We start from the raw sequence: 27992 nt of genomic DNA on the forward strand, positions 1-27992 counted from the left end.
TTCCCACACGGTCTCTGGCTTCTCCCCCAGAGGTCGGCCCCCAGGGCTGGCTGCCCTCCCCACTGACCCCTCACCAACTGTCATGAGCCCTCCCTATCTCACCCTTTGGGCCCTGGGTGGAAATGGCTCATACCTGCCCTCCTGGGAGATGCACTGTCCCGCACACTGTCCTGCACCTGCCCACATCCTGATAAATGTGCCTCACCAAACCCCCTGCCTCCAGCCTGAGTGAGCCGCATCCTGCTGGGCGGACCCGCCTGCCGCCTAGCCCCAGTCTCCGCCTGTCCTGAGCCCCCTCAGCCCTGGCCCACCCCGCCCCGCCCCACCCCAGCCAACACCCGGAGCCGTCCCACAGGCTGGGTGGCCTACGAGGAGGGTGCTGGCCCAGGTACTGACTGGGAGTGCAGATATCCTGCCTGTGGCCCAGAGCGGGCGGGGGGGCGGGGAGCTTTCAACGCCCAAACCTGTGTGCAGGTGGGAGGCCCAGGTGCCAGCCCAGAGCAGCCAGAAACATCCGAGCTGGCAGCTGGAGAGGATCCTGGCGCCAGAATCCTCCACATGGCAATACCGGCTCCCTGTTCCCTCCTATGTGCATTTGTGCCCCAGAATGACTGTCCCCAACTGCCCTCAGGAGGGGACTTTGATCCTACAGGAAAATGGGGTCACAATCGTCAGCAGGTTGGTCAGCCTGCTGTCCCGGATCATTATAGCCACCCAGGAGCATGAGATCCTAGCTCAGACCTCAGACCAATGGCCAGTGCCACATGACTCGCCGTTTGATGTGAGGTGGCCCTGTGGAGGGAACTCTTCCTGGTCTGGGAGCTGCTGCATGCAAGGACTCTGGAGGAAGGGTGCGAGCATGGTGACGAGCCTCAGCCCCTGCTGGCTCTGTCTGGCCTCAGGTTCCCCACTTGTACAATGGAGGACACACCTCCTGTGTCACTGTGGCAAGGATTCACCGGTGGCACTCAGCAAGCAGCACCCACTGGAGAGGTGCCTGCAGGCACGTGGCTAGGGGCAGGAGCAAGTGCACAGGTACCGGAGTGCTCTGGGCTCCACCTCACCTCTGTGTGTCTGGGAATGAAATGTACTCCGCTGTGACCTGGTAACACAAGGCTGGGATGAAAGCAACAGGGACAGAGCGGGCCAAGTTGTGGTCAGGGCCACAGTGCAGCCTAAGGGATCGAGCATTGCAGTCCCTACACCCGGCCGGAGGGCCAGCCCCCCCATGGGCGCCACCGTTGGTTTCCACCCCCTGAGGCTGCCTGCAGCCGGGCTCAGAGAGCTCCTTGCTTTCCCTTGGTGAGGCTGGCGGGCCACAAACCCTGTGCTCTGCTGACCTCTCCCAGAGCCCCCTCTGTGGTTGGGAGGCGTGGTCTGGGGGGGAGGATGCAGAGTGCACCAGGCTTTCTAGTGACCAGGTCCCTCAGATTCGTATCACCAGGTGACACCAGCTAGGGCTCCCAGGGGGACCACTGAGCCCTTGGCCAGAATGACGATGTAGTCACAAGGAAGGGTCCAGAGCCTGCCCTGGGCACAGGGTCCTACAGATTGGAACCAACTTGGCCAGCCAGGCTCTCATCCCTCTGATCCTGTTACCTGCAGGGTGGGCTCAGGAGGCCCAGGCCAGGCTGATCAGCGTCCAGCACCCCTCTGTGTGCAGGACATCGGCAGGGATGCTGGCCTGGCTGCTGGCTGAGGACTCCAGGATGCCCCAGGAGCTAATCTGGGGGGCCAGATAGACCCCCCTTCCCCCCAGGAGAGGGACAGAGGGCCGTCTGTGCAGCTGTGTGTGGGAAGGGGCAGGGTCAGTGGCTTCTCCCGCCCTTGAGCCTAGGCTGGCTTTGCGGAGGGAGAGATGGGGCACTGGGCAGGGAACCTCCTGGGCCTCCCTCCCGTTCCAAAGGAGGGAACCGGTGGGTGCACCCGTGGGTCGGGGCAGGGCGCTGGTGCAGAGGGGGCCACGAGGACGGTCTGGGGGCGTCAGGAACCTGTCGGGCTTGGAGCCTCGGTTTTCTAACTGGCAGACGGGGCAGTCCCACCCCAGCAGAGGATTTAGGGGGTCGAGTGGGCCGGGCGGAAGCGCCCCCCTCCTGGGGCTCCGCGCGGGGTCTCCCGGGCGGCTGGACCCTTCGGGGACCCCCCCAGGCCGGGCCAGCCCCGGCCGCCACGCCCTGGGGCCCGCGCCCCCCGCCGCCGCCCGTGCGCGCCGCCGTCCCCGCCGCCGCCTGCAGGGGCCGCCGCCGCCCCAGCAACGCGCCGCCTTTGTCCGGGCCGCGCGGCGCCGCCGCACCCGCCGGCTGCTCCCTCCTGCGCCGGCCCCGCGCCCCGCGCCCCGCCCCGCCCGCCCGGCCCGCGCAGGTGAGCGCCCCGCCCGCCGCCAGGCCCCGCCCCGCCCCGCCCCCGCCCCGCCCCGGCCCGGCCGGCGGGGGGACCGGGCGGATTCCTCGCGCGGCGAACCACATGATCCCATAAAACATTCATCGGCTCCGGCCCGCGCCGCGAGCGCCCCGCCGCCCGCCGCCCGCGCCCGCGCCCGCGCCCGCGCCCCCCGCCCGCGCCCCGCGCCCGCGCCCGCGCCCCCCCGCCCGGCGCAGCGCCCCGAGCGCGCCCAGCCTCGTCCCGCGGCCGGGCCGGGGCCGGGCCGGAGCGGCGGCGCCTGGATGCGGACCCGGCCGCGGGGACACGGGCGCCGGCCCCCCAGCGACTTTCGGTCCTCGTCGCGCCCCGCCCGACCCCGACGATGAAGAGGGCGCCCGCGGGAGGTGAGTGCGGCCGGGCGGGCCGGGCGGGCCGGGCGGGCCGGGGCGGGCGGGGGGCGCCGCAGTGCCGCGCCGGGGGGCGGGGGGGGCGCCCCGGCCCCGGGAGGGCGGAGCCCGCGGCAGCAGGAAAAGTTGCCGCTTCCCGGGAAAGTTGGCGGCGGCGGCGGGCCCGGGGGCGGCGGGGCCGGGGCCCGGGTGGGGTCTGCCGGCCGGAAGGGCGCGGCCCGGCCTCGGAGCGCCCCGGCCCCGAAGGGGTTAACGAGCAGGGCTGCGGGCAGCGAGCAGGGGAGCAGGGGCGAGGGGGCCGGGGCGCCTCCACCCTTGCCCCAGGACTCGGCTCAGGGCGCCCCGGTGTCCCGGGGGTCAGGCCGCAGCGGGACGAACGGGGGCGTTGGCGGCCGTGGAGGGCGTGGGGGGCGGGGCTGGCCCAGAGCTGCCCCAGGGGGCTGACAAGGGGAGAAGGCAGGCTCAGACCCCCCCACCCCCGCAGCCTGAAGGCCCTGGGCGGGGGTGGGGGGCTGGGGGTGCTCAGCTAAGAGGCCCCAGAAGTGGTGGGCTCACAGCGTCCGAGCGGATGCTGGCAGCCCTCGTGGGACCCTTGGCTGCCCTGGGCGAGGTCCTGAGAGAGGGGTCTGGGGGGGTGACCTCGGGCGAGGCAAGTCGGGCACGCCCTGCCTGGAGGGTGCTCCCTTGGCGCCCACCCGGGCTGCCCTGCTGATGTCCGTGGTGCCGCAGGCTGCATACACGTTTCCTTGCATGTGCACGTGTCTACAAGGGCTGCACACTTGTACACCGCGTGTGCCCATGCATGCCAGGCTGCCCCAGTGTGCACGCACACACACGCCGTGGATGCACATCCATGTCCTCGCCCCCGCCTGCACGCCCACGGCCACACATGCATGCACATAGCATGCCTGCTGTGGTCTCCACGCTTGGCACATGCTGGGGCCCCTTAGTGGGACCTGCTGCCTTGCCTACATGCACATGTGTTGAGGGGGAGGCTCTGGGCAGCCAGAGCTCACAGATGGAGGGGCGAGAAATGGGCTGCAGGAGCACGGCCCCACCTCTGCCTGCCCCTGTGTCCTGGGAGTCTCCCTTCCACAGCCCGCTGGGTCTTTGTGTGTGTGTGTGTGTGTGTGTGTGTGTGTGTGTGTGTGTGACTCAGTATGCTTCTGCACGTGTGTGTCTCCGCACGCGTGAGCGTATGCGCCTGTGGCCACATCGGCATGTGTCTCTTTGCCTCCAGTGTGGGTGACCAGGTTTTACCTGTCTGTGTGCCCAGACGGGCTGTGACCAGGCTTTACCCAGATCTTCAGCAGAGGCACTGAGGGTGTGTGTTGAGGAGCAAATTCAACAAGCCCAGCCTAGGGTGTGAGGCCAAAGCCCCCCCCCCCCCCCCCCCCCGCCGCTATTGCCCCTCCCCCCATGTTGGAGCGACAGTGCCGGGTGAGGACTGGGACTCACCTGGGCAGGGAAGGCCCATTTCCAACCTCGAGGTCAACACGGTGACAAACAAACTAGACCCTTCCTCCTTGCTTTCTAGTCGCTGTCCTCGAGCCCAAATGGGGTACAGGTATGTGCCCACACTGAGGCTGACCCGGGGCGACCTCAGGAAGGCCCTGCCCTCGGGCCTCAGTCCCAGCACAGTAGGAGCCTTATTGGTAAGATGTTCTGTGGTGTGTCACCTGCCTCAGGTGGGGGGCGGGGGGGCACTGAGGTAGGGGTGCTGGTGTCCCACTCTCGCGGTGGTAAGGAGGACGTTGGGCCGGGGCTTGGAGAGGCGGGGCCCTACTGCCTGGTGCCCATCCGTGTCCTTGTCTGTAGAATGGGGACAAGTGGGTCATCCTTATAGAGCGTGCGGGGGTGAAACAGGGGCGGGCCGGAGGTTGGGGCAGGCGCAAGGGCTGGCCACTTCTCTTCTCTAAGCGGGTCGAGGGAGGGAGAAGCAAGCTCCAGAGGACGAACCGAGCTGGGGGAGTGGTCTGCACCCTACCACCGGGCAGAGGGCTGCTCGAAAGCCCTGGTTGCTGGGTGTAGGACGGCAGAACAGCCTGGATCTGGGTCCCCGCGCAGCCAGCCGTCGGTGGAACGACCTTGGGCGTGACAGTTCGCCTCTGTGTGCCTCAGCCTTCTCACCCGTCATTTGGGCCAGCAAGCGGGTCCGCCTTGTGGGTAGTCGGGGGCACTTCCAGGTCAGGTCCCCATGGGGTTCTGATGCCGGCACTTTTGCCTTCAAAATACGCAAAACATCACCCCCCACACACCACCCCAGTCAGTGGTTCCCACAGATGGAAGTCCTCCCAGCACCCTCGCATTGCTGCTGGACCTCTTTTCTACCTGTTTGCAGATAGGGAAACAAAGGCACACAGAGGTCACAGGGGAGTTGGAAAGGGTGATGGGCAGCTGGGGAGCAGGAGGTGAGAGCCCCGCAGAAGGTGGGAGGTGGCCAGCAATCTGCTTCCCGAGCTGCTCTGCTGCTCAGCAGCAGAGAGCCTGCCTCAGTTTCTCTATGTGGAGATTCACAGCCAGCTGGGGGTCCTGCAGTTGGGACGGGCCCTCTCCTGTGGTCATGGATGAAAGGTAGGGGAGAGGGCCAGGGCGTCTCAGGAGGCACAAGGGCTTGTGGGGTGCCTGTGGAGGACTCCCCACCGCCCGCGTGCTGGGTTCTGGGGGTGGAAGGGGAAGTCTTGCTGTCTGGGGAACCCCAGGGCTGGCTGGAGACCTGTCCCGGGGCCAAGGACTCGTGTGCCATTACTCATCGTCAGTGACAGACCACGCAGGGCTGGCCGTGTGTGGCCCTGGTCCCCCGTGCTCTCGGGGCCACAGCCTCCCCGCCTGCTGCTCCAGGCCCAGGGACCTGTGCTCCCCCATGGCCGGTGCTGCCTCTGGGCTGCACCCCGCCCCCTTGTTCCCTGCCCCAGGCCTGAATTCACGGATGCCTGTGACAGCTGGTGCAGCACCTGGAGGGGCCCGGCTGGCGGAGGCAGAAGGAACCCCTCCCCCGGGGCTGCCTTTCCTGCCCCCCCCCCCCCCCCGGGCCGGAGGCCAGAGGGACTCCACAGAGCCTCAGTCTGTGCAGCCAGAAGGGGTCAGAACAGGGGCAGCAGGAAGGGGTTCCACGGTGAGCGAGTGAATCGCATCGAATGAGTGAATGGGTATGTGCAAAGGCATGTGTGAGTGTGTCAGGGGAGTGTGTGTGACTGTGACACTCTTGCCCTGGTCCCTGCTGCGGGGCTCCTGAGGGCTCCTGGCTGTGCCCCGCCCTCGGCCTGGTGGGCCCTGACCTCTGACACCCGGGCAGGGTTGCCTGTCCCTTGGTGGCCACCCTGGGCCTGGGTCTCGAGATCCATGGGAGCCAGGCTGGCTGCCCACCCCCACCCCGTCCCTCCAGCGGTGCTGCGGCACTGGCCCCCATGCCCCATTTCCCCTCTCAGGGTAACCCCTCGGCGCCCCTCCGTGTCCCCCACTCTGCGGCCCAGCTGCCCCATCCCAGACATCGTGTTTGCTCCTGAGACACCGTTCGTTCGCTCATTCATTTGTCCCTAGCCTGTCAGACCCTATTTGGAGGCGGGCAAATAAAGGGATGTGGTCCTTGCCCTCCCGAGTTTATAGGACTAAATGCTTTAAAGGACAGGTGGTCAAAGAGCCAAAAACAGAAGCCCAGGCAGAGGGTGGGCACGCCGTCCACACCCGCTGCATCTCCCCGAACCGTCACTGGAGCGTGTGGGCCCGGCCGGGTGTTGTGTGCTGCCGTTTCTTCTTTTGTCGCTGTATTTTAAACATTTTGCACGTCGGGAACTATTCTTGTGCATCATGGGTTTACTGGTGTGTGTGGAATGCCTTCCTGAGGGTTCGCCATAATTTGTCCGAACTTGCCTCGGCCTCTCACACCATCCAGGGTCCTGTAGCTGGCCCCCAGGGAGTGTCCCCAGGGCAGGCCCTGCAGGTCCCCAAGGGCGTGGCCACGGGCCCCCCTCCCAGCTCCTCCCAACGTTTTGTGGGTGGGCTCCCCGGGCCTCTCGCTCACCTGGGGTCCAGTTTCTCCCAGGTAGTGGTGCAATCTGCTGCTGGGTCAGGACTCTGACCAGTCCTGACCCAGCAGGGGGGATGGCCCTTATGCAGCCGGGCTTCGGGCTGCCCCCCTCCCGCCGCTGCCCTCACCCTGCAGCGTCCTGACAGCCCTGTCTCCTCGTGAGCCCTGCTGAGAGAGGATGAGGATGGCCCACGGGGCACCATCCTACAGCTTTGACCGCCTGTATCCCCAGGACAGGGTCGCCGGGCCCAGGAGGGACAGCTGAAAGGCAGGGCCACGGGCAGGCCTCCTGGAGGGGCCTGTGTGGGCAGAGGCCGGGGACTTGGGTCGCCTGGGTTGGGCGCGGCAGGCTGTGAGCCCTGTCGGGGCCCTGGCACGTGGGGCTGGGCCGCCCGTGATGCGGGGAGCCCAGGTGGAGGGCCCCGGGTGTCAGGAGCCGCAGGGCTTTGTTGAGGCAGCCCTCCCAGCACGCGGGGGCGCTCCTCTGCTCCCCGGTCAGCGCTTCGGCGTCCCTAACTGGCCATCACGGTCACACTCCGCGTCAGTGAAGTTCCAGAGAACGTTGGTGGGATTGAACGAGGATTTCGCAGTCAAGCAAATTTGGGACCGGCTGGGTTAAGCGGCGCTGACGGGTCTCACACACAGCAGGGTGTCTCTGGGCCTTGGGTTTGCAAGCAGGTCGGGCAGGGCCTCTGACGGGCACCCCCACGCGGCCCACTGCAGGGACTGGTGAGCCCAGAAACGGTTTTGGGCAACTGGCTGAGATGCCTCCGAGAGCCTGAGGGAGACCTTTGGGCCCCAGGAAGGGGGAAGGGCCCCCGTGATGGGTGGGCCGTCCTACACCCAAACCATGCAGCCTCGGCACCTGGTGGGCGGGGGGACCACGCTCCTCCTGGCAGTGTGAGGCAATGTGCAAATTTAACCTTTGGGTTTATGACTCTATTTCTTTGCAGCAAATGTCACGGGAAATGTCAGGCTGAGGCTGAAGCTGGTGAAGGGCCCATCGAGGAAGGGGGTGGAGTGCCGAGGGGCTCAGGCCAAGGCGGGGCTCCGGGCCCCTCACCTCCTCCAGGGAGCCTTCTCGGATTGCCCTTCGCTTGCCTGGGCCCAGCGCCGTGTCCTCCATCTGTCCCAGCTATTGTGACCTTGTTGAGATGTTGCCTTTATTCACCTCCTGCCAGGGCCCAGATGGGGCGGGCTCAGAGGCCTGCCAGAAGCTTCCCCATCCCGAAGTCTGGGCAGGCGTTGGATTAGCCTGTGCAGCGCCGGCTCATGTGTGACCTTGGGCAGCACCCGCCCTCTCCTGGTCACCAGAGGCCTCATCTGTAATCCTGTTGACCAGAAGTGGTGATTCCAGTTCAGAGCCTTTGTGGGTGGGAAAGCGCTCAAGTCTGAGGTGTGTAGGGTGCTGGGCTCTGGGGGAGAGCCATGGGTGCTGGGGGGCTGGACCCAGCATCGTGTGGCAGCTCCAAGCACACAGTAGGCGCTCCATCAGGGGCAAGGGACAGTGAGTACACGTGGAAGGTGGGGAGGCGGGGGGCACAAGGCCAGCTGGGGACCCAGAGCCCCAGACTCACATGCCGGCCCACCCACCGCAGCAGGGCCAGCCCTGAGGCCCAGCTTGGCCTGTCACCGGGTTCTGCTGTGGCCCTCAGGTCCCGGCCATCGCTTAGCAGGCATTTATTACCCCCCTGCTGTACGCGAGGCCTATGCAGTTGAGTAGGGGTCTCGGGCCCTAGCTGCCCCCACCCAGCAGTTCTGAATCTTTCCCCTGCACGTGCAGCTCTGCTCTCTGGTGTCATAGGTCCCCTGGCTCCAGGCTGTCCGGTGCTGGTTACCCCGGAACCACCTGCCCCTCTGCCCCCAACATCTCCACCCAAGGGCCACAGTCCTGGCTGCCTTCCATCCTCGAAGGCGAGTCCAGTGACAAGTTGGGCTCCGGGGAAGTCTGTCCCCTTTTACCCCTCAGCGAGGGCCGGCCCCCTTCCAAGTCCACGGCCACAGATGCCCTCAGCTGCCTGCCTGCCATCCCATCCTCCGTTCGGGCTCTGAGATGCTTTCCTAAAACATGTCACCCCAGCCAGGCCCCTCTGCCTAAACTCTCTCAAGTCTACCCCTGGGTGACCCCCATTGTTTTCAGGGCCTGGGCACTTCCTCTTCCACCCTTCCAGCTCCTTGGTCTCAGCACCTGACATGCACACCTGTGCCTGTTCCCCCTCTCCATGTCCCCAAGCCTGGCACCGGGGCTCCCTGAATGGTGGGGTGGTCCCCTGCTCAGCTCCCAGGAGACATAGGGGCTGACAGCGTTGGCCCTTGGGGACGGCTGCTGATTGTCCGGTGCAGGCCAGTTGCCCGAGGTAGCTGCGAGAGGGCGGACCCCTCGGACCCTGAGGAGCAAAGGCACAGGTCTAGAGAGAGCCAGATGCCATCCTATGGTGGATGCCCAAGGCTGGGCAGTTAATATCTGCATCGGGACCCTCCTGGCTTTAGCCCAGAGCCAGCTGAGCACCTGGGCATGTCACTCACTTTCTGAGTCTTCCTGTCACATGGGACACTCCAAAGGGGAGTCAGTGTTAAATGTCGCCCACAGAGCCCAGCCTGTGGGATCCCCTGCCCTAGGCTGGAGCTTCCTGTGGAGATAGAGGCTGGTGATGGGGCTTCCAAGGGCCCTCAGTGGGTCATGGGGCCCCCACTTTCCAGGGACCCCTTGGGTTCCTTCACAGCTGCCCTGTCCTGAGGGGTCTGCGGTGCAACCCAAGCAGCAGGGTAGAGAAGGGTGTGTGGGCGCCCGTGCCTCCCCGGAGCCGGAGCCTCTGTTGAGCCATGGGAGCATGGAGGAGGAGCCCCTGTGTGCACCTGCCCCTGCCCACTGATCCTCCTGCCATGAGGGTCCTTGCTACCTGCCCCATGGGGAGTCTTGACTTACCAGTTCCTGCCAAGGGGAGCCAAGTGAGGAGTGGGGCTGGGAGGCCAGGGGGGCTGGAGGTGGGAGGCGCCGAGCGCAGGCAGGGCCAGCAGCAGGGGGGTCTGGAGGGGCCTCTGGGACCCCCATATGGCAACGAATCCCCGAATCCCAGCAGGAGTCTGGGCCAGGCGGACATTGGGCCTGGTCACCCCCTGCTGCCTCAGAAGGGGAATTCAAGGCCCCCCTGCCTTCACCATGTGGAGACTTCTGCCCCACAATTCACTTTGCAGCAGCTTTGTGGGGCTGTGGAAGGGGTACCGCGTGGTCTTCGGGCAGGGTGCGGGCATGCATTCGGAGGGTGGGCCGTCTGCCGCCCCCCCCCCCAGGCTTCCAGCCCAGCACCGCCCACCCCCAGAGACGGGGCTAGAAGCGGGATTACAGGGAAGGGCCAGCCACCGCCATAGCAGTGTCGGGAGGCCTGGGGGGCCCAAGGTCCCCCAGGATGCTCACACCCAGCTCCCACCTCCTTCCATAGGCCTTTACCTGCCTCCGCAGCACACCCCAGCCGGGAACTGGGGGTGGGGCCCTGGAGCTCTGCCCTGCCTGCGCCCTTCCCAGAGCCCCGCCACCTACCTCCCATGGCCCTCCACTGTCCACGGCCCTCAGCCACCCTGACTGAGGCTCCTGCTCTCCCAGGACACATTTGGCCGGATGACGCCGTGTGAGCCAGTGGCCTAGGAGCCTGGTGGGAACTGGGCTCCCAGGTTTTCTTGCGGGCTAAGCCCCAAGACTACCCCCTGGGGGGGCCATCTGAGGAAGATGCAGGACCATCACTGTCTCCCTGCAGTGAGCACTCCTCACCCCAGGGCATGGGGGCCCCCATATGACAGGGGCTGATGGGGGAGCTGAGGGGGGCCCTGGGGTGTGGTTCCGGAGTATGGCCTGGCAGGCAGCCCCCCAGCATCCCCTGGGCAGAACCATTAGCCAGGCACCGAGATGTACACTGGGGGTGGGGTCTGGGAGGGGAGCCTGGGCAGGTCCCTGAGGGTCACTTGTGTCTCCCTCCATTCTCTTGGTTAAGTGTCAGGCCACCTGTGTTAGGCAGCAGGGACTCCTGGGTTCTTTGACACGTGCTGCCCCCAAGGCCCCCCAGGTCCCAGGGACATGCCCCAAAGCCCATGAGAGCCCCAGGAGAAAGAAGTGCTAGTAGGGGTGTGGTGAGGCCCCTGAGGCCCGGGCCCCCACCCTGAGGTCACAGTAGCCCCTGGGTCTTAAAGAGGCACTGGAGCTCTTGGCCTGGTGGGGGCTCCCGGGGTGGGGGGGCAGCAGAAGCCAAGAGACGCTGGGGCTGCCGCTGGGGAGGTGGGGGAGATGAGATTTGGGTGAGGAGCTTGTGAGGGCCAGAAGGGGACCCAGGGGGGCCGGGGGATCTCGGGCAGGGAGGACAGGGTGGAGTGGACGGTGGTATGCCCTCCCCCCGCCCCCGGCCAGCCCCAGCGCGAGGCCAGCCCGCTGCTCTGTGTGCTCCCGGCCGTGGGACACGTGGCCCCGCACACCGGCCGTGTCCAAGCTGTCTTTCATCCCCCGGCCTCACAGCCCAATTTATGTCAGGCAGAGGCTGACACGGGGACAGGTGTGACAAGTGTCTGGCTTCCTGTTTGAAAATTGGCAAAAGAAAAACTCTCCCCATAAAGATATTCCATCTACATACCTCCTGGATGTCACGGAGAGGACCCGTCACGGCCGAGACAGATGGTGGCCCTAATGGACTCCATTCTTTACCTGCTGCTGGAGCCACGGCCCAGTCCCCAGGGTGGCCCGAGGCGAGTGGTGGCAGTGTGTGTGTGTGAGTGCGTGCAAGTGTCTGTGTGCGTGCATGTGTGGGTGTGTGTGCGTGTGTAGTGTGTGCACGCACGTACATCAGTGCCCCTACGGAGCCCTCCCAAGGCCACGGCTGGCTGTCTCCCCACTCCCGATCACGGGGAGCCTGACATAGGCGTGACCCTCCTCATCAGTGACAAAGGGACCTGGGCGGGGGGGGTGCGGTGTGTTCCTAGAATTTAGACAGACCTTCACCCTCAGGCCCTGCCAGGTGGCCAGCACCAGCACCGGTAAGTTCCCTAGACCCCCCACTCCGAGGCCCGGGGGGTCAAGACCTGCTTGGCATGTCACTCCCTCCAGCCGATGCTTTCTCCCTGCCCAGGGCCCCTGAGCGGGAGTCCCCGGGCTGTGACCCTGGCCAGGCTCCAGGGCTCTGCTTGTTCACCTGCTCCCTTCAGTGGCCCCGTGGGAGTCTGGCGCTGGGGGCAGGAGTGAGGATGGACACCGCAGGCGAGGTGTGGGGTGGGGTGGGGGGGACGGGTCGGGAAGGGCCTGGCCTCCAGAGGCTGGCCCAGTGGGGCTCTGAGGAGAAGAGCCCTTCCAAGGAGATGTGTTGGGAATCAGGTAGGCATTCTGGAAAGGGGAACTGGCCAAGCAAAGGCTCATGGGAGCCAGCCACAGGGTCCAGGGCACGTGCCCGGGCGGAGGTGGAGTGAGGCTGGGTCAGGCACCAGGATGCCCCTTCTATCTGTGACCTGACCTCCCTTCCGTCAGGTGGGGGTGGTGGGTCCCTGCTGGGGTGACGGGAGGCACTCCTGAGACGATCCCACACGTGAGCCAGGCATGTCCTGCGTGCTCATGGCGGACCAGCCCTGTGCGGGCCGCGTGGTCTCTCCCTGCCCTGCGAGGTCGGTTTCATTATCCTCATCCTCCAGCTGACGGAACAGGGCCCACGAGGTTGGGAGGCCTGTGTGAGGCCCCAGAGAGGCAGATGCAGCGCCAAGGCCCGGGCCTTCTCCTGTCCTCCTGCAGGCCCGGCTGCGGTGGGCAGGGACCCCACGGCCTGGGGGTCTTGGAGGAGGTCTCCCTGCCAGAGGACTGCCTCACTCAACCCTTCTCGGGGCAGGACTCCCCCCCCCCCCCCCCGCCCCATCCAGTGTTGGCACATGAGACCAAACAGATCAAACTGAAAACGTTTCCGATTTACCGGTTCGTACGTGTTGTAAAAAAAAATCTGGGAAAATGTATTCGGAGATGTAAGAGAGAAGTTGTATTAGTCAGCTCAGGCTGTCATAACAAATAACAGACTGAGCGGCTTAAACAACAGAAATTTATTTTTTCACAGTTCTGGAGGCTGGAAGTCTGGGATCAGGGTGCCAGCATGGTCCGGTTCTGGTGAGAGCTTTCTTCCTGGCTTGCAGATGGCCACCTTCTCGCCGTGTCCCCACGTGGAGACCATGAAAACAAGCCCTCCAGGACCTCTTCCTAGAAGGGCCCTAATTCCGTCATGGGGGCCCCACCCATGTGACCTCCTCTAGGTCCCCATCTCCCAAGGCTCCTCTTCCAAATTCCATCACACTGGGGGTTAGGGCTTCAACATAGGAATCTGGGGGAGACACAGACGTTTCTGTAATGGGAGTGATGTTGCCTTTGGCCTCGGGGTGCTGCTGCCACACCCTCATGGGGATGTGAGTACCCTGTGGACTCCTGGGCCTGCAGGTCCTCAGGGAGCGCAGAGTCTGCAAGCTGCCTGTAGTGGTGGGCGTTTCTCACATTCGTGCGTGACAGACATTTATGGTGTGTGCTGGTCACCAGTGTCCTGTCCCTGTGGAGCCCACAGCCCAGGGGGCAACCGACAGAAGCAAGCGACACGGAGACCAGCTAAGTTGACCAGCAAGGTGTGTGGTGACGTGGGCACCCTGGACGGAGGAGGAGGGTGTCAGGGACCCTGGGTCCCTCGAGCTTCCCCTGGCCCTGGGATTTGTCAGGTTCTCAGACCCAACTTGTCCCTTCCACAGACGACCAACCCAGACCTGAGCGGTGAAGTCACCAGTGGTGCCTGAGCCGAGCTGGTGCCCCAGCCTCTCAGGCCTATGACAGCCATGAGGGGAGACAGAGAGGCAGCTGGGGGGGGGTGGTCAGGAGTGGGGCGAGGTGGGCACAGCCTGGTTTCCTGCAGCCTGGTCTGGGAGGGAGGCTGTGACTACCTACCCAGGGGATTGCAGGGTTTTAAGTGTCCACTTCCCGCAAGAGGTGCTGCTCGGGTACACGGGCCAAAGGCACCCCGTTCCCTGATCATCTGCTCCCTTCTCTTCATGGGGCTCCCCCGGCCCTGGGGGGCCCCCGAGGCTGCAGGGCCAGTGGGAGGGGGGCCTCTGGGAGTGCAGGCTTCCTCACCTTTGCTGAGCAGTTACTGAGTGCCTGCTTGTGCTGCCCCTCACACGGACCAACGGGGAAGCAGGCTGAGCCCCTGGGAGTTGGGGGCCACCTGGGGGCACTGCGGGGGTGGGGGGACCAAGTCTGTCTGATCTGGGCCTGGGCGTATGCTGGGGGAGGAGGGAATGAGGATGGGGGCGGGGTGTGTGTGAAATCACTAGGAAAATGTTTAGGAAAAAGAAAAATGCCTTTCTAGGCTTAATAAAGTTGAGCCATCCTTGGCCTGGGCAGGGAGGTGGGGGGAGTCCAGCTGGGCACCCGGCACGTCCTCTGTGGGGCGACAGGTCTGGCTGCCCCCAGCCTGAGGGTTACGTGGGGTGGGGGAGAAGGGTGGAACGTGGCCTGCAGATGGCCCCCTGACCCTGATGGTCCAGCCACGTGCCTGCGGTGATCCCCAGCAAGGGCTTCGGCTTTCAGGGGCTCCTCCCCGGGCCCCACCCTTCCTTGGCCCAGGGTGCATGTGTGTCTTGGGTCTAGTGGGGCAGGCTGAGTCTCTTGGGAGCTTCCAGCAGCTGTTGGAGGTGGGGAGAGGCCATGCTGGAGCACCTGCACTGGCCGGTCTTGGGGACCCAGGGGCAAGTGCTGAAGAATAAGGCGGCCCTCCCTAGCCCCTGCCCCCAAGGCAGCCAACCCCCTCCCACATGCCAGCTCCTGGCATAGCAGCCTCAGGAAGTAGCCGAAATACACTGACCTGCTTTTCCAAGAGGCAGCGGCGCCTGGTCCTCCCACCCTCACTGGTGAGAAGCCGCCAACAATTTCCATCCCAAATTGATTTCAAATAAGGAAGAGTTATCACACACAATCATATAGGAATAATTTATCACTCGTTAATAAAAGAGCAATTACTTATTCACGTCGCCCCTGCCTGAGTGCCGCAAGTTCAGTAGTGGAAACGCATTTGGGGCTCTCACTGAAGCCAAGCCTGTTTGTGTTCTGCCAAGGTCAAGGCAAACCCTCCCCAGGGGCCACAGACCCCCCCACTCTGGAGGCCTCATGTGCACCCAACCCCCTGCCAGGTTTACCTGCTGGGCCCCCTGCTCTTGGGGATCCTCAGTCTGGACTGGGAATCTCAGGTCTGTGAACTGGGCAGAGATGAGGAGGAGCTGGGATGGGACTTTGTCCAGCTGTGGAAGGTCTGAGCGCACAGCTGAATTTTCAGGCCAGAAGCTGTCCTCCCATCAAGTGTCTGAACTGTAGAGGCCTCTGGAGCCAAGAGCCCGGAGTGTCCCTAGAGATGGGGAACAACCTCGGTGACCCTTGGCTGAGCATGATGCCAAAGAGCTTTGTTCAGGGCCATGGAAATGCTGCTCCAGCAATCACAGGCCCACTTTCTCCTCCTGCACCCTGGAGATGCCTGCTTCGAAACCACATTCATCTCCACCTTCTAGCAGATACACTTTATTTTCTTTTTTATTTATCTCTATTTCTATTTCTGAGATTTCAGTGCCAAATATACAGTCATTTGGAAAGATAAAATAGTCAACCATATCTTGCTCAAAGTTAAAACCTGCACCCAGTCCTTTAGAGCTAGTCTGGAGAATTGGCTTGCTCTGCCCCAGCCCCCATTCCTCCTTGAAGGCCACCACTGTTGCCTTGGTCCCTGTTTTTCCAAGTGGTTGCCTTCACATTACCATGGCTCCTACCCCAGCCCCCTCTTCCCCAGCATTCTTCCCAGTGTGGTTGTCTCACTACCATCCCTTAAATTCGTAACCAGTGTTTCCCAACCCAGGTCACATGAATGCCCTCCCCAGGTTGGAAGAATGTGTGTAGGGGGAGGGTACTTTGGTGACCTTTCTGCTCTTGTGTGGCCTTTGGTTTTCCTGGAGTTTACAGTTGATTTTGTCTTTTCTCTTTCATCCCATCTACTATCTTCCTATGCTTTCTCTTCTCCACCTCAGATGTTCTACTGGGTGTCTCATTTGACCCCAGGGAGGTCTGGCTCCGGTATGCTGTGGCCCCCTCATAACTGCCAGGACTTCTGTCATCACCCAATATTTCCTGGGCCCCACCTCTTCCTCTTTCTGGGTTTATATACTAGCTCTAGCTGAAGCACATCCTTAACTAACTCTCTAAAGAATGCACACTAAAGAATCCTTCATATGTTAGCAAACCTATTCAGGCTGGATTGGCCTGATCTGGAATTCCACGTTGAACATAATGTCCCTCAGAGTTTTGAAGCCATTGCGATTTTGTTATCTTCTTGACATCCAGTGTGCTGTAGAGAGGCCTGATGCCACATTGCTTTTCCCTTGGGAGCTTCAGGCCTCTTTTGAGCCCCAGGGGCCTGAAGTCACATTGTGAATATCATCTCTTATGTTAGGCACTTGCCCAGTGGAGGTCTGGGTCTTCAGCTCTGGGAGATTTTCTGGTATTATTTCCTTAATAACTTTTTTCTCCTCTATTTTCTTCGTTTTCTCAGATATTTGACCTATATTTGTCTTCTGAATCTCATCAATTTTTTTTCTTTCTTTCTCTTTTTGTTTTTCTTTCTGGAAGACTTCCTTGACCTTGTTTTCCAACACTCCTATCGATTTTTTTGGTAATTTTAGTAATTCTATTTTTAACTGCCAGGTACTCTTTTTGTTTTCTGATGGCTCCTTGTTCATAGTACCCTGTTCTTGTTTTAAATCTTCTTCTATCCCTGAGAGGACACTCATTAGATTTTTTCCTAATTTTTATTGATTCCCTGTACTGTCTCTGTTTCCTCTAGAGTTGTTCTCCCTCTTGTCTGCATTAGAGTCTTTTCTAGATGCCTAGCTTTCTGGTCACGTGGTCCTAGGGAAGCACTGTTGAGAGTGGGGCTTATCAACTGGCAGGTTTGGGGTGATCAGGAAGGAGCTACCCTGAGCACCCCCAGAAGCCTATGGTGAAGACCCTTTCCCCGGGTGCTTCTCCAGGGGAGCAGGTCCATCTCCCTGGTCCTTGCCTTTCTTAACACATACTCCATCATCATCACGTTGGCTCTCAGGGAGGAAGGATGACCACGAGTCTCTAACACAGGGGAGTAGGTGGTCAGGGAGGAGAACTACCAAGTGTGCCACTGTTCTGTGAGAAGCAGCAACAGCTTGAGGCCATGCTGTAGCACAGGCAAGGATCTCTCATGACTCAAGCTGGGCTGCACTGGGCTCCAGGCCTGTCTGTGCATCTCCTCGCTCCACTGAGGCTGAGGCTGAGCCTGACGGCGGGAGTGGGGGAAGTGGCTCTAGGCATGCTTATGGTGCAGCCTGGCTGCCGGGCCCTCCTCCCATACCCTCCTCCTGCCTGAACACAACCTCTCTGGACAAAGCAGGGCCATCAGGCCAGGCAGGAATGGGCTCATGACTGCTGGAAGCAGAGCAATCGGTATGGCTCCAGGATGCCACCTCTGAGTTGTAGGCCTCACCTCCCTGGGCTCATCAGCTGAGATGGGGCTGACCTAAGGTCTTCTGGGGAGGCAGGATACCAACCCCAGAGCCGGAGGCATCTCAGGGTTCCAGGGAGGCTGGTGCTATCCTGTGGTCATCCTTACGTCGTGAATGTGGAGACAGACCCAGAGCTGGCCAGCAGCTTCCCCAGCCAAAGTGGTATTGGGCCCACATCTGATCCTAGGACTACCAGACCCCAGGGCCTACTAGCCCAGGGAACAATAGGCTTGGGCCTAGGATGAAGTGCAGGGGGTTCAGGGAGCCCAGGGCATGGGGGTGTGTGCTCAATAGCTGGCCAGCTGTGGGGAGAACAGCTGCCCCTCAGCTGTATCTGTCTCAGGCTCGGGACCTGCTCTGGTCACCTGGGGCAGTAGCAGGGGTTTTTAGGCCCTGTCCTCTGGCCTCAGCTGGTGGTCATGCTCACCTCCTCTCACTAGGCCCACCCAGTGCCCTTGTCTGAGGAGTGAGGCTGATGGTCATTCCCTTGCTGTGCTGTTGGATGTCATGAGATCTCAGGAAGTCTTGTGCCTAGAGAAGTCCCGGGAGGCCAAGGGCCCTATCTCTCCCCTCTCCCTCCCTGTTCCCTGGTACAGGCCCAACATGGACTGACAGGGCCTTGGTGGGAGACATGCTTGGCCAAGAAGCCCCGCACAGCCTCAAGACACCAATGCTGAAATGGGCATCCTTGGGCCACGACCCTGCTCAGGGATGTCTGGTGTCTACCCTGCCCTGGCCCTCTGCTCACCCACTTCTGGGGCACCCCACCTTTGTGTGAGGCTGGCTGCACTTCAGATTGGCCTTAGGTTGGTCCCAGGCTGGTTCTCAGCTGCCTGTGATCTGAGAGCCTCGCACATGGCCTATGTGATGATGATGATGATGGTGTTGGTGACAACGATCTGGGCTTCCACAACCCACTTTCCATTCAAGATCCTGGCCAGAGGTCCACAGGGTGGTCTAGGGGGCAGCCTACTCAGTGTTTGACCACCGGCCCCCCAACAGCCTCTTTAGCAAAATCATCATTTTTCTTTTGACCTACACACCATTTGGGGGTCACCTTCCCTCCAGCCTTCCAAAGGACAGCCACACTCTGTCCATTCTGGCAGTGTGCTTTCAGCAGGACAGTGGCCTTCTCTGACCCTTGGTTTCCTTTTCATTAGGTGGGGGTTCAGGTGACCTCTGCAGGGCCACTGTGAGGATAAGGATGGCAATAGTCACATGCAGTAGGTGGCCTGTGTGCTCTGATCACAAGCCGAGCTTGTATTTCTTTAAAGGGCCAGATCCTGAACAGTTTCAGCTCTGTGGGCCACACCGTGTGTGGCAACTCCTCTACGCAGCCATTGTAGTGCTAAGCAGCACAATAGACACCCAGGTGTGGCCATATGCTGATAACCCGTTATTTACAAAGACAGGTGGTGGCTGGTGGGCTGGTTTGTCGGATGCCAATGGAACAGGAGCCGTGAGGACCCATTGGTTCAGACGAGGGTTTCACTCTGGTCACCTGGACATGGTGCCCTGGCCAGTGGTGGCCGAAATGGGAGCATCTCATCACTGCCTCTGGAAACCCTCATCCCCTGGAAAGGGCCAGACCTCATGGCCCTGCCCACTTGTCTCTGTCCAGGGACACTCACCAGCCCTCACTGGGCTTCTCCATGGTCTGAGCAGGTGCTGCCCCTCCCTCCCCACCCCAGCTGAGTTACAAAGCCCCTGAACACTCTTCATTCTTTACACCCTTCCCGAGGCTTGACTGCCCTGGTCAGGAGTGTTCGCGAGAGCTCAGCTGCCCTAGGACAGATGAGGTAGCTGCCCTAGGACAGATGAGGTAGCTGCAATCCAGCTGCTCCCGCAGGACTAGGGCTGATCTGAGTCAGACCGCCGAGAGGCAGGACTAGCTGAGCCCAGAGGGCAAGGGGACGTGGGCCTCCCGAGACCTGCACTTGTCTTTTCATAGTAGAATAAATCCTACTCCTACAGAAGCCACCTGCCTGCCTTGTTGGTGATGTTTGACAAGTGCCCAGGTCTCCAGAGCACGTGGGGACACGCCTTCCTGTCTTCTCCCATCGCAAAGAGCAGATCCTCTGCAGCCCTGCTTCCTGGCAAGAGCTCTCCATGTCTGTCCAGCTGCATCACAGCAGCCCTGTGCTGTGTGGCCGGTTCACCCACTGTGCCCTGACCCACCCAGGCTCTGGCAGCTGAAGGCCCAAAAGTGTACACCTAGAGTGCGCACCGTGTGTTCCTATAACATGCACCTGTGTGCTACTACAGCATGCACCCTGAGTGTGTGTTCCCATAGCACGCACCCCAAGGGGTGCATGTTTCCTACAGTGTGCGCCCCAAGTGGGTGTTCCTATCACACGCACCCTCAGTGGGTGTTACTATAGCGTGCACCCCAGGTGTGCGCTGAAGAGTGCACTTCTGCACTGTGTCTGCCCTATTGGAGGCTGATGCTCTGGGCTCGCAGGGATGGTCAGCTTCTGGCAGGTATCAGGTGCAGGGTCCTGGGAGGAGGTGGGATGTGTTGGGGTGGGCAGGACCCAGCACTGTTGGTCCTGCCGGCTAGGCGCCCAGTCCTGGATAGGAGCTGGCAGTGGGAAAGGGTCAGGGAGGCTAGATGGGCATGGTGGTGGGTGTGTGGCAGTGCAGGCCCCAGGCCCCAGGCCCCAGCGCTGGGAGGGCCCCACTTCTGAGCTGTCCCCTTGGGGCAGGGCAGGTCATTTGGCCATCAGCTGATTCCTCCTTAACATCCTCTGGGGACTTGAGCCCATGCTGGCCGCCAGATTGAATTAGTTGAGGGACCAACTGATGAGCAGTTGTGGAGACAGATTCTCCAGGTAATTAGGCAGTGGATGTTTGTTAGGGGTCTGGTGGAGGGGGGTGGGGGATGCTAGCTGAATCCCTGGAGTCAGGGGGGTGTCCTGCACCCTGGGCAGGTTTTCAGCCAAACAGAGCTTCCAGATGCTGGCATCATCAGCCCTCCGTGTGGGACTCCTTGGAGGGGGAGGGGGGGCAGCAAGGGAGATGAGCGTCAGGCAGAAACATGGGCTGGGCAGGGTGAGGTTCCAGAGCCCTGTGGTCCAGCCGCTCAGCCTGGACCAAGGATGGATTCCCAAGGCGTGGTCACAGGACTGAGGATCCCCCCCATCAGAAGGTCTGCTGGGACACTCACCCTAACACCAGAGTGGGCTCTGGTGCTCCTCCCCTGGCAGCTCCTGATGTCTGGGGCCAGGTGGGGATTCCATGGCCCCCTAAATCTCCCCCCTCCGACATATGGCACATGCCATGCAGCAGGGTGACCACCTAGCCAGCCTGCTTCTTAACCATAAGTGTTAGACGCCGGGGACCCGTCTGTTCACAGTGCTCACAGTGTCCAGCGCGGCCCCTATTGTGGGGTATCCCCTCAGGAGCACACCCTTAGTGTGAGCTGTGCATCCAGGGCCTCTGGCCCTCAGGTGGGCCAGCCCCTCCTCCAGCAGCCTTGGTTTCTTTGATTTGAAAGGGACCCAGCGCCCTCCCAAATGCTGTGTTAGCTGAGAAATTCAAGGGGGGACCATAGCTTAGGTTCGGGGGTGGGGGGAATGGTAAAGTGGGGATGGGGAGCTTTAACTCCACTGCCAAGCAAAGCCTTTTAGCAATTGCTCGCTGTGGGGTTTGGAATCCTACAAGTCCCGGGACTGTGAGCAAATGGCCTCCCTCCTAAACATCATTTCCTCCCTGTAAAATAGGAAAATAAAATAGGCCTCTAGGAGGATTCAGCATCTACTCTTGGCACTGAGTCCGCTGCGCACTGAGTGCATTCAGGAGGCTGCTGCTGCTCGCTCCGCCTGCGCTGGGCCTCAGTTTCCCCCGCTGCAGGCAGCTTGGCCTGCTGGAAGTGCTCCGCCCCGGGTCCAGTGCTCTCCCTCCCCGGCAGGTGACCTTGCCTGCTATCGACCTGGCCTGCCCCTGCAGCTGAGAAGATCAATGAGGAGTGGGGCCTCGAGGGGCATGGCTGGCAGCAGGAGGTGCAGGCCCTCTTGGGGTGGGCTGCCCCCGGAGCTGCTGCCGCCCTCCCCCACCGCTGCCCCCACCCCGGGGCACCAAGGAAGGGGCTGGGAAACTCCAAGGGCGTGCACACTGCCTCCTGCGTATGCCTGTGGGGTGGAGGACAGACGGAAGGGGGTGTGGGAAGGCGGTGGCAGGTGGAGGGGGGCGGGCTGGCAGGGGAACAGGAAAGGGTGAGTGCGGCACTGCCGGGGTGCCCTGACCCTGTGCGGTGTGTGGATGCCACCAGCCCCCTACCCCCCCCCCCAAGGCTATTTCTGGCCTTGGTGTGCTGAGCTGTGGCCTCTTGTTCTGCTGTTTAACTGTGGTCTGTGATGTGACCCTTCTGGGGACGTTCTAGGTGATCGAGAGGGTCCTGAGCTGACCAATGTCCTGGCTGTACTACAGCTGCCCAGCCCCCGTCCCCAGCCTACTCACCCCAGTCTCCTGGGGGCGAGGGGGGCAGACAGCCACTCAGAGCCTCCCTGGAGATGCCCCCCCAACCACAGATGGCACAGGAGGGAGCCAGGTGCCCCTGGTGCCGCCTGCGCGCTCACACACAGTGGCTGCCCTTCAGGCTTGGGCTTGACATGCCCCCTGGACCATTTCGGATGGGAGCAGGCCAGGGATTAACTGCTCTCTATCTCAGTTTCCTTTTTTTTTTTTTTTTTTAAGATTTTATTTATTTATTCAAGAGAGGAGTCACACACAGAGAGGCAGAGACCCAGGCAGAGGGAGAAGCAGGCTCTCTGCAGGGAGCCCGATGGGGGACTCGATCCCAGGACCCCAGGATCACGACCTGAGCCGAAGGCAGATCCTCAACCACTGAGCCACCCAGGCTCCCCTCTACCTCAGTTTCCTAATCTGTAAAATGGGTTTGTGATATTGTAAAGAAAATTGATTCTTAATTTTTTTTTAATTCATTTATGATAGTCACAGAGAGAGAGAGGCAGAGACATAGGCAGAGGGAGAAGCAGGCTCCATGCACCGGGAGCCCAATGTGGGATTCCATCCCAGGTCTCCAGGATCGCACCCTGGGCCAAAGGCAGGCGCCAAACCGCTGCGCCACCCAGGGATCCCAAGAAAATTGATTCTTAGGCTGCTCTGATTCACGCCTTCTATGCCAACGAGTAGAACCTCGTAGCGCCCTATGGCAGCGGGGAGGCCCAAGGGCACTGACCGGGGCTCTGGGCAAGCAAGATGCCAGCCCTGCGCTGTATCTGTGGCCTCACAGCAGTGGGAGAGGGGGGCGGAAGTGCCCCATAGGACTCGGGGGCTGCACACCTACATCCCTCAGCCCAGGCTAGGGGACCCCGAAAGAAGTAGAGGCCAGGGAGCACACCAAAGGCCTCCCGGGTGCCTACAGCCTCTGGCAATCCCTGCTCCCGAGCTGCTGACCTCAGCAGCTGCCTGCCCGCCCACTGGCTCCTGCGGCTGCTCGTGAGTCCCCAGAAGCCTCTCTCCCTTCTCCTCCCTGTTCCTCCTGCCTCCCCTTCCTCCCCCACACCCTGCAGTGACCACGAAGGAGAACCCGGGCCCTTTGCTGCCCAGTCGGTGGGGCAGGGCAAGCAGTACAGGTGCTGTTTGGGGCCACTCCCAGGCCCGATGGGATTTGGGCTCCAAGGCCTCATCAGCTGTCATTCCTGCCCCATTTGGCTGCCTTAGTAGGAGAGGCCCTGAGTGGAATCCAGTCACTGCTCCCTCCAGAGCCTCCCAGGCAGGAGTGGCCTGTCCTCCCCCAACGGTGGCCCTTGGGCCATCTCCACTGCTCCTGAGGTCGACCTGAGCTGAGGAGGGCGCTCCTCCCGTGACCCCATGGACCTCTCCATGGGCGGGGCGCTGGAGAAGACCCCTCTGCCAGGGCCATTCTGTGCTGAGGCCTAAGGAAAGAAAGGGCAAGAATCTGCCCCAGGGATGGCAGGAGAGGGACTGGTTTGGGTTTGTCGAAGTTCAGGTGGCCAGGCGGCCTGGTCGGGGGGCATGCCTTGCTGTGTGAGCCAGGGCTGCGCGGGGCTCACAACCTCGTGTTTGGAGTGCTCGCTGAGAGCAGGAACCACTGAGGCTGGGCACAAGTGGGAGGTGGGGCTGAGGGGAGGGGCTAGGAGGACAGATTGGGGGATGGGGCCAAATGGGGACCAGGTGGGGAAGGGTGCTTTTTAGGGTTCAGAGGGGTCAGATGAGTGACTGGGTCCAGCCCCAGGGTGGGGTCAGGGATGGCCATTCTGCAACCTGGCAGAGCCTCCTGTGTCCCTAGGGCCCCTGCTGTGAATATGAACACAGGCTGCAAAGTTGGGTTTGATTATCTCATAAAAAAGATGCCCCCTCTGCTTGCTCAGCGGAGGGGTTGCCATGGAGACCAGCAGGCAGGCCCCAAGGGGGGCCAGGCTGGAGCCAATTACCGTGGCTGCAGCGAGGAGAGAGCCCACCGCTGGCCGCTGCTCTGGCAGCAGGCCTGTGCAGAGGGACCGACCCTCACAAGTTGGTTTCTGAAAAGCAGCTGGCTCAGCGGGAACGGAGCTATGTCTGTGCCTGATGCCCCATTCCCGGCAGGGCCGAGCTACACGGCTGCTCCGTCACTCAGCCCCCTGGCTTGGCTCAGCCCAGAGTCCGGCTTGGGCCATCCTTGCAGTGGGTGTAGCCCCAAGCACGTGGCTTACGGCCTCCTGGGGGCTCCGGCTGGGGAGGGCTGGAGGCCGGAGGAGCCGCTGGTTCTAGTGAAGTCGGCTGAACCTGACACCAGCCCAGCTCACGGACCACGGCGGCAGGCCTGGCCGCCACTGGACTACTTGGCCGGTGACGTGGCAGGCATGGTCATGGTGGGTGGCTGCTGGCATCGCCTGGCTGGCGGGGTGGCCCAGTTTGATGACTTTGGCACGGTTGTGACGCAGCATGATTGGTGACGTGGCCCATCCGTGGTGGTGAGGTCCAGAGCCCGGCCCGGTGAGTACCCGGGGCCCCCATCCCACCCTGCCCCATGTCTTCCTCTCCCATGAGTCCTTGGGGACAGGAAGTGCTGTGTTCATAGCATAGTTACATCCCGTGACAGGTGAGCGCTGGTGACAGCTGGCATAATCAGGCCCAACTTTCCTAAGAAGCCCCATAAGGAGAGAGCCTGGAGAGGATGTCAGCAGTTTAAATGGAACAGCAGGCTGAGGGGACCCCCTCACAGCCTCCTGTGCGTGGCCACCAGGGAAGGGCGCCCTGGGCTCCCAGAGTTCTGGGCCAGGCCGGCCTCTCTGGACTCCCATCCATGGCCCAGGGCCCAGCCTTGGAGGTTGACAGAACAAAAGGGCCACATGAGCCCCCAGGGTACAGGTGCCCATCCTGGGGACCAGAGTCCAGGAGGGCACACTCCTTACGACCACTGCACATGCTGGCCTCGCTAGGACTCTGGACTTGGGGTGTGCATCAGCACCGGCCCAGACAGAGGATCCAGTGGGGTGAGGACCCCAGCGTGAGTCGGGGGCGGTGGGGTGGGGGAGGTCAAGGTCACAGCTCTGGGTAGGGGACGCTACCCATGGTCCTCTCCTTCCTCCCACCTGGCTCCAGCCCCAGCACTCAGCCGGCCTCATGTCTGCAGGATCCTGCTCTTAGCTAACTGCCAAGAAAGGTGTTAGCTGTCAATGCAGGTGTTAGCTGTCAACGAAGGTGCTAGCTGATAACTCCAGTGTTAGCTGATAAGCCATAACCCTCCCAGGGGGATTCACATTTTAATAGACTCACTCTTGAAGGAGGAAAGAACCTTTGGCATTCAAAGAAGGGGCTCGAATGGTGGGATGATAGGCGGTGAGCTTCATACTGGGGTGTGTGGCTCTGCTGGTGAGACCAGGGTGGGTGCAGTGCCCCAGGAGTGTAGGTCTTTGGTGAGGCCCTGTGCGTGTCTGGCCCGGAGATGGCGGGGGCTGGGGGTGGAGTATGAGTATGAGGAATTGCGCAGACATCGATTGCCTGCAAAGGAGTAAGCTCCTCACCCGGGGAGGAGATCAAGCAGAGAATGAGGCCGAGGGGAGGAGGCTGCAGGAGGAGTTCCATGCCAAGTCAGGATGTGTGGAGGAGGGAGCAGCCTGTCTGGAGGGGGCTCGCAGGGCTCACCTGCCTGCCCTGCTGCCCCTGCCCTCAGGCATCCGGCTCCTGATCCCGTGAGAGCAGAGTTACTCGGGAGCCTGTGGTGCCGGTAGCAGTTGCGTGTGCCCTGTTGGTGGGACGCAGGCCCCCCACTACGGGAGGGCTGCGGGGCTTGTGGCTCCCCGCTCTAAGGCCCTGTGGTTTCCCCATTAAAGCACAGCTTTCTGCAGTGGTGAGGCCTCCTCAGACTCTGGGCAGGCCTGGGGCCTCAGGGGCTCTGGGAGCCTGGGCAGGGGGGCCTGTGCAGGGCACGGGGTCTGAGCCATAGTGCCTCCCTTCCTGCAGCCTGGGAGGGCCCTCGGAAGAGCCGCTGCAGAAACTGCTGGAGCCCAGCATCTGGCTGCCCAGCAGGCCTGTGTGAGCTCAGCCAGCCTCTCTCCCAGCCTGGCCTGTGGGCTGGTGGGGCAGGGGACAGGCCAGGGACAGTGCTGGGACTGACAGGGATGGTGGGCAGGCCTGTGGTGGGGGCGGGGGGCTCGCTAGAGTACTAAGAAGGTATCTGCAGGCATGAGTGTCCATCTCGGGAGGGCTTCAGGTGGGCCTTGGTCACCCAGCTAACCTCGAGCGGCTGGTGTGGGCATGTCAGCTTGGACGTCTGAGCGCTGGGCAGGGTGGCCTGGGCATCTGCAGGGGAGCTTTCTCAGTGTGGAGCACATAACTCCCCCGGCAGGTTTTACTGCAGTCGTCTCCATGTGGCAGATGCAGCAGGGATCACAGCACCTGAGTTTTCAGAAATGACAACGTGTCCTAGGCCCAGCGCAGGGCCCTCCCGAGGACTAATCGCAAGGGCCAGCCTGGCTCCAGCACGAGCCGCAGCCTCGCAGGGCCCTCTGCCTGTTAACCACCTTCTCTTCTGCCCACAGGGAGCCAGCTGCTGGCCTGGGTGCTGTGGCTGCAGGCGTGGCGGGTGGCAGCACCATGCCCAGGCGCCTGCGTCTGCTACAATGAGCCCAAGGTGACGACGAGCTGTCCGCAGCAGGGCCTCCAAGCCGTGCCCACTGACATCCCGGCCTCCAGCCAGCGCGTCTTTCTGCACGGCAACCGCATCGTGCACGTGCCGGCCGCCGGCTTCCGGGCCTGCCGCAACCTCACCATCCTGTGGCTGCATTCGAACGCGCTGGCCCGCATCGACGCTGCTGCCTTCACCGGCCTGGCCCTCCTCGAGCAGCTGGACCTCAGCGACAATGCGCAGCTGCGTGCCGTGGACCCCGCCACGTTCCGGGGTCTGAGCCGCCTGCACACGCTGCACCTGGACCGCTGCGGCCTGCGGGAGCTGGGCCCGGGCCTGTTCCGAGGCCTGGCCGCCCTGCAGTACCTCTACCTACAGGACAACGGGCTGCAGGCGCTGCCCGACGATGCCTTCCGCGACCTGGGCAACCTCACGCACCTCTTCCTGCACGGCAACCGCATCCCCAGCGTGCCCGAGCGCGCCTTCCGCGGCCTGCACAGCCTCGACCGCCTCCTTCTGCACCAGAACCGCGTGGCCCGTGTGCACCCGCATGCCTTCCGTGACCTCGGCCGCCTCATGACGCTCTACCTGTTCGCCAACAACCTGTCGGCGCTGCCTGCGGAGGTGCTGGCGCCCCTGCGTGCCCTGCAGTACCTGCGGCTCAACGACAACCCCTGGGTGTGCGACTGCCGGGCTCGGCCGCTCTGGGCCTGGCTGCGGCAGTTCCGCGGCTCCTCCTCCGAGCTGCCCTGCAGCCTGCCCCCGCGCCTGGCCGGCCGCGACCTCAAGCGCCTGGCGGCCACCGACCTAGAAGGCTGCGCCGCAGCCGCCGGGCCCTCACGTCCCATCCGGACGGGCGGGCCGGCCGACGACGAGAGCCCGGGCCTCCCCAAGTGCTGCCAGCCAGACGCCGCAGACAAGGCCTCGGTGCTGGAGGCCGGGAGGCCGGCCTCGGCTGGAAATGCGCTCAAGGGACGCGCGCCGCCCGGCGACAGTCCCCCGGGCAACGGCTCTGGCCCCCGGCACATCAACGACTCCCCCTTCGGGACCCTGCCCGGCTCGGCGGAGCCCCCGCTGACTGGGCTTCGGCCCGAGGGCTCCGAGCCCCCCGGGCCGCCCCCCACTGGCCCCCGCCGGAAGCCCGGCTGCTCCCGCAAGAACCGCACCCGCAGCCACTGCCGCCTGGGCCAGGCCAGTGGGGCGGGCGGCGGGGCGGGTGACGCCGAGGGCTCGGGCACCCTGCCCCGCCTGGCCCGCGGCCTGGCCCCGCTGGGCCTGGCGCTGCTGCTCTGGACGGTGCTGGGGCCCTGCTGACCCCGCCGAGCGGCCAGGCGCGTGTACATAGGGCCCCCCCGACGGGCGCCGCCCGCCCGCCCCATCTCCACCCCGTCATGTTTACAGGGTGCGGCAGCGTTTGTTCCAGAACGCCGCCTCCCACCCGGATCGCGGTATATAGAGATATGCATTTTATTTTACTTGTGTAAAAATATCGGACGACGTGGAATAAAGAGATCTTTTCGTAAGCTGTGGCCTCTCAGGC

General features: G+C 62.7%; 1 protein-coding gene across 1 annotated transcript; it reads left to right on the forward strand.

Annotated features, from left to right (window-relative positions):
- The first annotated feature begins 2650 nt into the window (after positions 1-2650).
- On the forward strand, positions 2651-27975 carry RTN4R (reticulon 4 receptor). Its single transcript, XM_041729396.1, has 2 exons — positions 2651-2765; positions 26367-27975. Exons 1-2 carry the CDS (start codon positions 2744-2746, stop codon positions 27764-27766), a joined length of 1422 nt encoding a protein of 473 aa, XP_041585330.1. The 5' UTR covers positions 2651-2743; the 3' UTR covers positions 27767-27975.
- The last annotated feature ends 17 nt before the right edge of the window (positions 27976-27992 follow it).

This window comes from Vulpes lagopus, chromosome 14, assembly GCF_018345385.1.
Source record: "Vulpes lagopus strain Blue_001 chromosome 14, ASM1834538v1, whole genome shotgun sequence".
Classification (NCBI taxonomy): Eukaryota; Metazoa; Chordata; class Mammalia; order Carnivora; family Canidae; genus Vulpes; species Vulpes lagopus.

What these genes read in the sequence shown, in the direction of transcription:
- RTN4R (XM_041729396.1), top strand. Translation starts at nt 2,744, where the DNA reads ATGAAGAGGGCGCCCGCGGGAG. An exon ending in GAAGAGGGCGCCCGCGGGAG is followed by an intron (nt 2,766 to 26,366) that starts GTGAGTGCGGCC and finishes TTCTGCCCACAG; the next exon opens with GGAGCCAGCTGCTGGCCTGG.